The sequence below is a fragment of the Cnephaeus nilssonii genome (genome assembly GCF_951640355.1).
Source record: "Cnephaeus nilssonii genome assembly, chromosome: 13".
Taxonomy (NCBI): Eukaryota; Metazoa; Chordata; class Mammalia; order Chiroptera; family Vespertilionidae; genus Cnephaeus; species Cnephaeus nilssonii.
In genome coordinates, this window is record NC_137084.1 from 57,118,825 (window position 1) to 57,132,152 (window position 13,328).

The 13,328-nt window shown below is 40.6% G+C and overlaps 1 protein-coding gene across 1 annotated transcript; it reads left to right on the forward strand.

The window, feature by feature from the left end:
• Positions 1-476: 476 nt before the first annotated feature.
• LOC307110165 (tripartite motif-containing protein 51-like) lies at positions 477-11,193 on the forward strand (the record flags this gene model as incomplete). Its single annotated transcript, XM_079789182.1, has 7 exons — positions 477-884; positions 1,168-1,263; positions 4,867-5,097; positions 5,860-5,882; positions 6,827-6,924; positions 9,410-9,832; positions 11,177-11,193. The coding sequence occupies 7 exons, from the start codon at positions 477-479 to the stop codon at positions 11,191-11,193; spliced, it is 1,296 nt and encodes a 431-aa protein (XP_079645308.1).
• Positions 11,194-13,328: the final 2,135 nt, after the last annotated feature.

Sequence of the window (13,328 nt, forward strand, 5' to 3'; positions counted from 1 at the left end):
TTCTTGAGCTTCTCTCTGAAGTCATTTCATAGAACCATTCTGGCCATCTTCCTCTCAGATTCATGGGCTAAATAGATTTGTGGGATAAATCTCACACTTCTGTATTTACTAACAAGTTATTGAAAAGAAGAATGGGGACAATTCTGATTGATTTAGAACAATTAAGACCAGTAATAAAATGCTATATCTTACATCCTGGAAATGGATACTTGCACACATTTGTATTTGGATAAGGACTAGGAACTGATGTGTAAGGTTATGTGAGCCATCTAGTGAGAACCTTGTCTGTGGTAAAGCCCAAGGACGCTTTCTGAGCTCCAGATTTTCATCTGTGTCATGGCATAAATAGTTTGTTTTGCTTTAGGGAGTATTGCAAAGAGAAAAGAATATAGACATCACTACCCTCATATAACTGTTCAGAAGCCTCTCACCAACCCAGGCCCAGAAATGACCTGTTTCTAATTCTTCCCAGAAACATGGATCGCATCTTGCAAGTCTTCCAGAATGAACTCACCTGCTCCATCTGTGAGAACTGCTTCGTAGACCCCATCACCACAGACTGTGGGCACAGCTTTTGCAGGCCCTGTTTCTACCTCAGCTGGCCGAACAGGTCAGTTCTTGCTCACTGCTCTGAAAGTCAGGAAGAAATGCAGCAGAGAGACTTTCACACAAATGTCTGTCTCAAGCAAATGGTTCTCATTGTCAGACAAGCCCATCTGGGGCAATTCCTGCGCTCTAAGGACAATAGGTGTAGGATACACATGGAGGCAAAGCAGATCTTCTGTGAGGACCAGAGGAGCCTGCTCTGTTTGCACTGCTCTACCTCCCAGGAGCATAGGGCTCACAGACACTGTTCAGTAGAAGAGGCAGTTGAGGAACACAGGGTAAGTGATGCCCTTCTGTAAAGTGGGTATGAAATTCCTGTGGGTCTGTTTCCTTGGTGATTGGAATACTCCATCCAGTTGTTCCTTTCAGAATCTCTGCCCTGGACTTCCTTAGTGTGAAGCCTCCCAGATTTCACAAATATGTGATGTAAACAAGGAAACTCTATGATCCCCTGTTTTCAACGGCTCTGATTTATCACTCTGGGGGCCCTCCCTCTATGAGGGCTAAATGTTACATTCTCCTCTTCATCAGATCTAATCGACCCTTGTGGATCTTTTGCAGGAGAAACTCCTCAAGACAATGTGCTTTTTATGGGAGAAATACTGTGAAAGTTACATAAAGCTGAATGTGGAAACTGTCACAACCAGATCTTGGGAGGTTGGTATTTGCATTTCTCCAACCTGCAGCATGAACTTGGGGTGGTTGGATGAGTGACTTTAAAATAGGAATTTCCTCTGATACTATAGTGTTCTTTGGGATTCGATATGGGAAGGGTGATCAACAGAAAAAGGGTGTTTTCCCTCCATAGATAGATAGTTGGGCTCTTAGTCAGGATTTCTAACAAAATGACAGCTGCCACACAAAGCATGCTGGTTTGTTCCAAGAATTAACAATATTTATCACTTCTACACCAAGAACCACAACAGACTGGAACTTTTCACAGAGTGCCATATGTGGTGGGAGGAGACACTGGGCATAGGAGACATTTGGCAGCCATTGAAAATTTAGGTGAAGCATCTGAGGCAGTATAAACATTAACCCTTTGCACTCACTTGCTTTTTTCTCAATTCCTTTATTCTATTCGGGATTTAATTTTTTAAATACCCCAGATTTTACAAAGCGCGGCAGTAGAATAAAAAACTGGAGTTTCTTTTCATACAAACTTATTTATTTGGATTTTTTTATATTTCAGATTATTGATACATTCAATAATTTAGCTACCGATGCTAACCGTGTCGAGTCACACTCGACATCCGAGTGCAAAAGGTTAATGTGAATACTGTTGGAAAAGTAGTATTTGAAAACAGATGGAAAATTTCAGAGAGAATATCTAATATCTAATCCAATCCAGGGAAACCCTGAACTTATACCAAGTAATTAAATTTGAATCTATATATATATAAACAAATAAGAAACTGAATGACCGAACAACCAAATGACCGGTCGCCCAGTCGCTATCAGGCCCACTGACCACCAAAGGGAAGATGCTCAACGCAGGAGCAGCCTGCTGGTGGTCAATGTGCTCCCATAGCCAACCTCCTGTGGCTGGCCAGCCTCCTGAGGTCTTTCCCCCTGGATGGCAGGCCAGCCTCCTGTGGTCCCTACCCCCAGTTGGTCAACAACCTGTGGTTCCTCCCCCAATCCAGGCAGACGCCATAATCAACCCTGATGGGCGGGTGGTTGCCAATCTCCCACAGTTCCTCCCACCTGCTGGCCAGCTCCCCCGATTGGCCGCTATCACCAGCCAGGCCAAGGGACCCCACTGGTGCATGCATTCATGGGCCTCTAGTAATATATAATGTCTGAAGAGAAAAGTGACAAGATATGAGGGATACATATAAATATGCCAAATATAGATGCTGGTATCTAAATAGAAGAACTTTGAACACATTAGGGGAATTTAAGAATTACTGATTTCCTCAATCTGGTTGGTTATCTTGAAGGTGTGATATCTAATATGAATTTACTCAACACATCCTCTTTAATAAAATGGTAATATGCAAATTAACCATCACTCTGCTACATAAGCCACGCCCACCAGCCAATCAGGGCGAGCATGCAAATTAACCCCAATCCAAGATGGCTACAGCCACAGTGAGCAAGGTTTCCCAGGTAACAGAGCAAGCCAAGCTTTCCATAGCCGTTGCAGGCCTAAGCCTCCACTCAAGCTACAAAGTTTCAATTATAGAAGGTAAACAAATTCAAACAAATGGCGGCAGAATGGAGCTTGAGAGAGCAGGCCAGGGTTGCCGGCGGCAACAGGGGAAGCAAAGCTTTCCGCACACCCTGGCCGGGCTCACCCGCTTAAGGCTACAAAGTTTCAATTGTAGAAGGTGAATTAACTGCCACAGAGATGGCTGCTGCCCCGGAGGGAGCAGCAGGCTTGGCTTCGCTCCAGGCTACAAAGTTTCAATTGTAGAAGGAAAATAAATTCCAGATACCAGGGCCTCCCCTTGGGTTGCCAAGGGGCGTGGCCGACCTGCAAACCACCACAGGCCCCTCGCTCAGGCCGCTCCACGCCCCAAGAGAACCCCACCCTGATCCGGGACACCCTTCAGGGCAAACCAGCTGGCCCCCACCCGTGCACCAGGCCTCTATCCTATCTAATAAAAGAGAAATATACAGATTGGTCATCACTGCAACACACAATATAGCTGCCCCCATGTGGTTAAAGATCCTACCCCCATGTGGACACAAGATGGCCACCACAAGATGGCCAGCAGGAGAGGGCAGTTGGGAGGCACCCGGCCTGCAAGGGAGGGCAGTTGAGAGGGACCAGGCTTGCAAGGGAGGGCAATTGGAGGTGATCAACCCTGCAGGAGAGGGCAGTTAGGGGTGACCAGGCCGGCAGAGGAGGGAAGTTGGGGGCAAACAGGCTGGCAGGGGAGCAGTTAAGCATCAACCAGGCTGGCAGGGGAGTGGTTAGGGGGTGATCAGGCTACCAGGCAGAAGCGGTTAGGGGCAATCAGGAAGGCAGGCAGGCAAGCAGTTGGGAGTCAGCAGTCCTGGATTGTGAGAGGGATGTCCGACTGCCCGTTTAGGCCCGATCCCAGGGATCGGGCCTAAACAGGCAGTCGGACATCCCTCCAGGAGTCCCAGATTGGAGAGGGTACAGGCTGGGCTGAGGGACAACCCCGCGCCGTGCACGAATTTCGTGCACCGGGCTTCTAGTATTTTATAAGCACCTTGTCTGTATCAAATATTGATATAGAAAATGGAGCAGTAAGCAAAGTAGAAACTATCCTTGCCCTGATAAAGCTTACACTCTAAATCAAAGGGTGAATGGTCAACATGTATCTATAATAATAAAAGCGTAATATGCTAATTAGTCCGGATGTCCTTCTGGACAACCTTCTGAATGAAGCCAGGGCTGCAAGGGAAGCCTGGGTCCAGAGTGCCAGAGGGAAGCTGGTGCCAGCAGCCGAGGGAAGGAAGGCCTACTATTGCATGAATTTCATGCATCAGGCCTCTAGTATAGGTATAATACATGATGAGTAATAAGTTCTTTGTAAAATAATAAAGCAGTAAGGAGAAAGAGGAGTGCAGGAGAGTAGGGACTGCAGATGAGGGTTTGAGTTCTAAATAGGATTGATCATCAGAGAAGACCTCACTGAAAATTTCACCTTATGAAAAAGATCTCTGAAGAGGATGGCAACCATAGGGGTATGTAGAGAGAGCCTTCTAGATGGAGAAAATAGCACAGGTGGGTATATTGGGGGCAGTTGAAAACCACCAAGATCTGAGGGAGCATCAGAGTGAACTAGGAAGAGAATGAAAGGAAATATAATCAAAGAGATAATGCGAGTCAGATTGTAAATGAAACCTCCTCAGGATTGGATTAAGCTGGATGAAATGCAAGAGGATGAGCATATCAGTCAGAGGTCACAGCATGTAAAATGGGTTGAAGCAATCTGATCCAAATTTCAGAAATCGGACTAAACAGAGGATCCCTAATCCAATTAATATAAATTTAAACTGCATGTTTTATGAATGAACTGTATTGCCTTCTCACACACATTGCCTGGAAGATAGAAATCACACATTTGTTTTTCTTTATGATTATCTACATTATCCATATGAATGAATTGGATATAATTGGTGTTTAAAAATATATGGAAAAGGAATGAGAAAAATGTGGACTCTGAGACTAGGCAAGATTGAGGGTTAAAAGTTAAATATAATTGATCTTTATAAGGCAATTATATTTAGTAGGAGATGAATGAAAGGGTTCATGTTTTGACTAACTCCATGTCATTGCAGATTTATGTGAGCTCAAAGAGGGAAGGGATCAGAGCTGAATATGATAATTTGCCTCCTTCTCGATATATGGAAGAGCAAAATCATTTAGAGAGATTGCAAAGGGAAGGCAAGGAGATTTTTGAACAACTCAAGGACAGTGAAGCCAGGATGGCACAGAAGAGGGAGCTTTTAAGAGGAATGTATACAGAGCTGAACGAAATGTGCCATAAACCAGATGTAGAGCTGCTCCTGGTAAGAACTCAGAAGTGGGGTGTTGAACATTCACCTGCACTGGCATTCCTTCAGCGGAAATCCATCTCCTCTTTTATGTCATTACTTTCCAACAACCTATTTTCATAACCTCAGTTACTTTGTGGGGAGGGTATTGCTCCTCAATGGAACCCCACAAACTAAAGATCCCTCCTACATTATCCATAAGAAACAAACCTCTGTGGGATGGTAAAAGAATCCTGAGTTAGTTTCCCTCTCTAAAAGTCAATGATATATTTTGGCTTTGTGAAAATTCACAAAAATGGTAGGGGATTTATTGATATTGAGGCTAATTATAGGCATGGCAATATGGGGAGATTTGGGGATCTACACTTGCATTGCTGTCATTTTTGGGTGCACCCACATTGGAAATAGACAAGACGCTGGATACTTAATCATGGTTACAGGAGCTCACAGGGACTCCCCAGCCCTCTTCCCCCTTCACTGGCCCTTGGAAAGTCTCCAGGAATCAGTCTCCAGCAGAACATGAGTTTATGACAATATGGTAAACTGGGAAGAAGAGGTAGATATGTTTCCCAGGAAGAAACAGAGTAGGGAAATAATGACTTCTGGAACTATCTCAAAATTCCCCACCAGGGTGCTGGAGGGACTGAGCAAAAAATAAGAGAAAAAGAAAAAAATAAAATAAGATAAAAAACTAAAAGAAAAAAAAATATTCTCCCTCTGGACCTAGTGGAAGAGTCATTGGTAAAAATCACTAAACCTTTCTATTTTTCTCCACAGGATTTTGGAGACATATTGCACAGGTGAGTCTGTACCTTGATGCCAGCTGGAGCTCTTTCAGAGTTTTCACAGACATCAGGCAAGATATGCTAAAGTGAAGGCAGAACTTATTGGGATCTTGTTTGAATTTTTTTCCTGTATCTATTTTCCCCTCCCCAAGTCCATGTACATGTTTCTTTTCATGGCCATACTGAGTGATTTCATTTGGCAGTTTCTATGGACAAATGGCAAAGACACCCGCCCCCCCCCCATACACACACATAAAAGCAAACAAACAAACAAACAACAAACTGAATAAAGGAAACCCCTTCATTCCCAATTTCCTTTTTAGTTCTCAAAACCCTACATATATGAGGGAGAAGGTGCTAAGTTTTCTGAGTGATGAGAAAGTCGAATACCTTAGAGGCAGAGCTAGTGGAATCTGGGGTGAGAGGTTAGAGGAAATACCCAGCAGTGAGAAAGCCCTGGTGATTTTTTGATCTATACATAGCAGTTGACAGTCCTGAAAAACAGATGAAACAAATTCTCTAAGTAAGAGAACAATGTGAGGCCCCTAGAACCGCTTGCCCCAGGAAGCAGATCGCCTGCCTGGGAAAAGTTTCCCAGCCTCTATGTTGAGAGTGTGCAATAGGCCAACTAGTCTTCAGAAAACCCCATCATTTCCAGACGGGGAGCATTTCAGTGGAATCCAGAATTTCCCTCTTGAATATCCTCAAGGATATAAGAGACTGAGGATCTTTACAAATTCCTAGACAAGATGAAAAAGGGTTAGACTGAATTCTGGTTCAAATGGACTTTCCATTAGACTTGATAGTTAAGGAAATTTGAAGGATAAATATTTGGCAAAGTGATACTTTTGGGTTTTCAAGTAAATGGATTTAAATAATTCTATCGAAGTATCTTAGACATAGAAAAATAGTTTTGTTTGTTGGCTGTAAACACCGTAACTTCCTCTTCCTTCTTGCAGGAGTGAGGCAGTGTGTGTGCACATGCCCCAGCCTGTGAAAGCAGAGCTCACTGCAGTGACCATCCCGGGGATGATTGCAAGGTTCGACTTGTTCAAAGGTAAGGGTAGGCCCATGCGCCATATTTCCATTATCTTAGGACCATGAAGGTAATCTGCCATCTATTATTAAGTATGTTACTATTTTCAGACGTAAGTAGATCATTTGGCTGTATAATCATTTCATAAGGGATCATGTCTTTATAGTCACATTTATAATACCAAGAGTGAAAGGTACTGAAACACAGAAATATGATTCAGACTCATAAATAGTGAGTTTCCTATATGAGCAGTTTAATAAATAAAAAATGAGCAGTTTAATAAATGGAATAATGTTCAGATTTAAGGTTAATTATCTAATTTTATGTGCAAAACTGTACATTTATTCTTTATATATAATTTTCAAATGTTTACAGCAGTTTTTTGTATGATATATAACATATTGGATCTTATTTGGTTTCCTTGTATTTTTTTACAAATGGTCATATAATGTAAAGATTTGAATTAATATGTAAGTTAACAGAAGATTTGTTGATGATAGCCATTCTGAGAGGTGTGAGATGGTACCTCATTGATGTTTTAATTTGCATCTCTCGGATGATTAGTTACTTTAAGCATGACTTCATATGTCTCTTGGCTTTCTGAATGTCCTCTTTTGAAAAGTGTCTATTTAGGTCCTTTGCCCATTCTTCACTGGATTGCTTATCTTCCTTTTGTTAAGTTGTATGAATTCCCTTTAAATGTTGGAGATTAAACCCTTATCGAAGATAACATTGGCAAAATATATTCTCCCATGCAGTGGGCTTTCTTGTTTTTTGTTGATTATTTCTTTTGCTGTGCAGAAGCTTTTTATTTTGATGTAGTCCCATTTGTTTATTTTCTCTTTAGTTTCCATTGCCCTAGGAGCTGTATCAGTAAAGATATATGACAAATGTCTGCTATTTTGCTGCCTATGACTTCTTCTCAAATTTTTATGGTTTCCCACCTTACATTTAAGTCCTTTATCCATTTTGAGTTTATTTTTGTGTATGTTGTAAGTTGGCAGTCTAGTTTCATTTTTTGGCAAGTATCTGTCCAGTACGCTGCTGTAAAAAGAACAAATTCTTACCATTTGCAACAGCATGGATGGAACTGTAGAGCATTATGCTAAGTGAAGTAAGCCAGTCAGTGAAAGATAAACACCACATGATCTCACTCATTTGTGGAATATAAACAACATTATAAACTGTTGAACAAAAATAGATAGAGGCAAAGAAGCATTGAACAGACTGCCAAACTACAGGGGGAAGGTAGGGGAGGGTTCAGGGGGGTAAGAGATCAACTGAAGGACTTGTATACACACATATAAGCATAATCAATAGGCATAAGATACTGGGGAAGGGAGTGAGGGCAAGTACGAGGGTGGGTAGGGGAGGCAGGGGGGAGGTCAATGAGGAACAAAAAGGAGATATATGTACTACTATTTGGAATACATTAAACAATAAATTTTAAAAGAGTTAACAGAAGAATTACTTATAAACAACAAAGTAAAAACACACCAAAATTCAGATTACTCATAATCTGAAGAGGTACATGTTAAATCTCAAAATGCTGACAGCCCGGAGCCAGGTCAGAGGACAGAGGGATTGGTGAGGGGTTTTTCAAACACCATTTTAAGAAACTACTAAAATGGACATAAATTGGATTTTCATTAATTTATCTAGAGAAATGTTTGACTCATGGCAAATCTGTACATCCCTTCCAAAATGATGATGTGATTATTTAGAAGAAATTTTATTCTAATTTTTTACAATGGAAGACAATTCAGAGAATATTAGCATTGGCCATTTTGCTATGAAAAGTGAACTTGGAGACATGAGTCTTTTTGTTCTTAATCCTCACCCAAGGAGACATACACAATTTTTTTTTTTTTTTTATTGATTGAAGAGAGGTATGGAGAGGAATAGTGAGATAGAAACATCAATGATGAGAGAGAGTCATTGATCAGCTGCCTCCTGCATGCCCCCTACTGGGGGTCAAGCCCAGAACCCAGACATATACCCTGACCAGCAATGGAACCTTGACCTCCTGGTTCATATGTCAAGACTCAAACACTGAGCCACACGGGCTGAGCTAAGGATATTTTTTTACATTGATTTTTAGAGACAGTGGAAGGAAGGGAGGGGAGAGAGAGAGGGACACCATGTACCCAGGCAGATGCAGGTGCAGGGGATGGACCTGCAACCCAGGATGTGCCCTGGACTGGAATCAAACCCATTACCCTAAGTTGGTGAGCCAACACTCTGACCACTGAGTCACACCGGACAGGGTGAGATGAGTCTTATATTTGACCCTAAACATTTGAATTTCAAAAAATGTCCAAATGTCTGTTAGGGATTTGTTTGTTCTGCAGATGTATAGGTCATCTCTGTCCTTTATTAAATGTGACAACCAACATTGCTCTTGTTGCTGTGACCTCATAATAAAGTAACATCTTGAAAGAGCAACTTTTGCCTCAGGACTTTTATCTGCAATGGGTCCACATGATTTTTTATTTTCTTTTTGCAGAAATTATCTTTCTGCGGCATAGAAGAACTCATGGTCATGTCTTCCTACAGGGAAGTTTGATAAACCTGAGTGTTGGATGTGATCCTAAAGGTGAACTGTGTATCACCTCACAATCTGAGTGTTTTCTTGACTGGGGTGCTCAGACTTTTACCTCTGGGAGGCATTACTGGGAGATAGAAGTGGGAGACGTTTGGAATTGGGCTTTTGGAGTCTGTAGTGATGATTGGAAAGAGAAGGACAGGATTGTCCAGAAGGGACTCTATCTTCTTGGCTGTGCTAAAACGGACATGCACCACAATGTCTTCACCACCTCCCCACCTGTACTGCAATATGTGCCCAAACCTATAGGTCGAGTAGGGGTATTCCTGGATTATGAAGGTGGAAGTGTGACCTTTGTAAACGTAGCACAAAGTTCCCTTATATGTAGAATCTCCTATTGCTCTTTCTCTCCCAGTCTCAGGCCTATCTTTTGCTGTAGTCACTTCTGTTAAATACATTAGGAATTTTTCAATATCCTGGGGAACTCCAAAAACTATGGAAGGCATTTTCCTGGTCACTATCAAATAAGACAAATATGTTACATGTTTTTGTTTTTAATTTCCTTTTATGTCATGAATACCTATTAACTGTATTATTAAATATGATAACCTTCAAAACATATGTATTGGTTTGTGCTTTACTCAGTTTAGGAAAATCATCACCCATGATGCATTTGTTTTATTTGTGAACTGTCATGAGGAAGTATAACTAGAGATGACAAGGGTGTCTGGAAAGGTAAAATTCAATGCAAGAGAGAAGGCATCATTCATTCTCTTCCCAAACAGACATGGTTGTAGAGACACAATAGCCAAAAATGTAAAATGCACGCACACACGCACACCAATGGCAATTTAGAAATAATTTTCTAATTTATCTTCAGCTAACTATATTCTACATGTTCTTCTCTCAGTTTAATAATCCATAGTTTGAAGCAACATTACTTAATTACCTGTGCTATGCATTCCTTTGTAATTCTTACCACAGTGATACATACTTCAGTGTTATTTATATTCTCTACTACATGGAAATTCACAAGATGATCAGACCAGTACTCTCCTCATCTTCCCTGGTATCTCTGTCTAGAGCTACATTTATTCATACAGTATACTGTCTATGTATGAAGTACTTAATGCTATGTCATAATCTTCATCTCTCCATATGCTCCCTGGCTTTCCCTCTATTAATCTGTGAAGCCCTGTGTCATTTCCCCACACCTATTATCCAATTCACCCTCTCTATAGCTGTGATTAACCTGTTGATTAAACTCTTCAACAAATATTTAGTCTTAATTATTGCATTTAAAAAATTATATAAATTCTATTTTTTCTTCAATATGATAGGAACAGTCTACCGAAATTGTTAGTTGTATGAATACTAATTGGTAATAAGGTTATATTTATATAATTTGAACACTGAGCCCTCTGAAATATAAGGCTACTAACTAAACCAACATCTAAGGGCCCCCTTTAATTTAATCAATTATATGTAATGTATTTTGAATTATGTGCTAATGTAACTAAGATTTTTTTACCTTCTTAACTAAACATCATTATTCATTACCCATTTCATTAAATATATGCTGTGACTCTTCCCTCACATTTGAAATGCTAGCAGGTGAAAGAACACATGGGTGTTTTAAATAAAAAGCTTTCACCATATTTTAACTTTAATATACAATAGTGGTATTTATAGGGTTCTATTACTGAATTTTTTTTGTTTTTCTTTAAGATTTTTATATTGCTTAATTTATAATGTACAAACTGTGCTTCTATAAAAACACACACAAATAAACATTATGAACTAAAAGCTCTCAACTTTCTCGTCACTGGTGGTGTTTAATTCATCTTTTGGTCAAGTGTTTATGCCAATGTAATCTAGAAAAAGTACTGTGGTACTTTTAGTCTCATTAGATTTCTAAAAAGAGTAATTTTATTGTACAAAAACAAAATAATAAAAATAAGTGAAAGTGTGCCGAACAGTGTCAGTTTTTAGCTGAAAGTTGACTTTTACATTATCTGTAAACACCGAACACAGCCATCATAGATGTCCCCGTCCACAGACAGCCTCTCAGTAACGTGAGGCCTTTTTCAGTAATCGGGTCCCCCTCTGGCTGGGGCAATGAAACCCTTAGCACCACCCAGTAGCGGGTGACAGTGCTGAGAAGAAAGGGACACACACCCGGGTTGACCCCTGGAGAATTTCCTGTGGTGGTTTTGCAGCCAGGAGCCATAGCCCCATGCCACCCAGAGACAGGAGTTGGAGGTGCCCAGTTGTTTGATGCTGGCTCCTCCCACTGCAGAACCCAGCAAAGGAACCTGAACTTCATTTCTCTGTGGAGCTGCTGGTAGAGCTGTTGTGTGTAGGGTATAGGGGTTACCCTGAGGACAATCTGGTTGAAATTCCACCTGCTCCGCTGACCCCAATCATCACCAAGAGTTTTGGTCCTTTTTCTCCTCCTGATGCCTGCCTCTCCCATTCTGCTGGGGATCCATTCCCTCCACAGTCGCTGGCTGTGGCCAAGCTGTCCTGTCCGATGAGCTCTTCTGGTCACTATGACTCCAACCCTGATGGTCCTTATTTTATAAGGACACTGTTCTCGATGATCCTTAAGGGCCCTACTGTTCCCTTAGGAATGACAGATGCCTATAGATTAAGGTGACCAGATTTTAACATTGGTAAAGCGGGACACCATTGACCAAGGGGGGGGGGGCGAGGTTCTTTTTTTAAAAAAATATATTTTATTGATTTTTTACAGAGAGGAAGAGAGAGGGATAGAGAGTTAGAAACATCGATGAGAAACATTGATCAGCTGCCTCTTGCACACCCCCTACTGGGGATGTGCCCGCAACCAAGGTACATGTACATGCCCTTGACCGGAATCGATCCTGGGACCCTTGAATCCACAGGCCGACGCTCTATCCACTGAGCCAAACCGGTTTTGGCCCGGGGGGCGGGGGCGGGGGGGTTCTTGATTAAAAATTTGGTCTATATTGTAATCACTTTTGGTTTTTTTAATAAAAGGAAATTCACTTCTTAGATCATCGTTGAATTTGCATCCTCTTTTCTTACTCATTATGTTAAAAATCTAAAAAAATAATTTAAAATTATATTGTAAATTATTATATACATATTGCTTAAAAACACAGTAAGTAGGTACGTAATTACATGAACATATTTTATTGTTAGTTTATAAATTAAATTAATTTGATTGTTATAAAGTAACTATATTTTAAAAATTATTTTAATCCTATATTTCTTTCTAAATAATAACAATACTAACTAAGTATTATTTTTCCTCTGGTGTCACTTTCAAGGCCGGCGCTAGACTTTTTGCCGCCACTATAAAATATAAATAATACGAGTACTGTCTGCTAAATTCAAGAAAATTTATGTATCTATGAAATAAATAAATAAATTACTTACCTAAATTATCTGAATAGCTGATTTGTAATGACATCACTTGTTTAACTAGCTTACTAGCATGCAGTACGATGTGTATTGTCTGAGAGACAGTTACAAAATGTTTTCGTCATTGCCAATCCCAAAAAATGCCATTGTTCATTAAGTCCAAACAATGGTGGTCAAATTCTAACAACTGATCAACAATGCGAACTTTGATAAGCAGTTCTCCATAATCAGTTCTCAACAATTATTTATTATTATTAAAGTTTAACATTATAAAATTAACAAAAATAATATAAAACTCATATCCTGGCTAAATAGCCACATGGCCGCCGAAAACCGTATATTCCCTTCCCGTTCACCCGCTGTTCCCTAGCTTGTTGTGCATTCTTTCCAAAAATCGGGACTTTTTTAAAACGCCGCGGGACGCGGGACAAATTGTTAAAAATCGGGACTGTCCCGCCAAAAGCGGGACGTC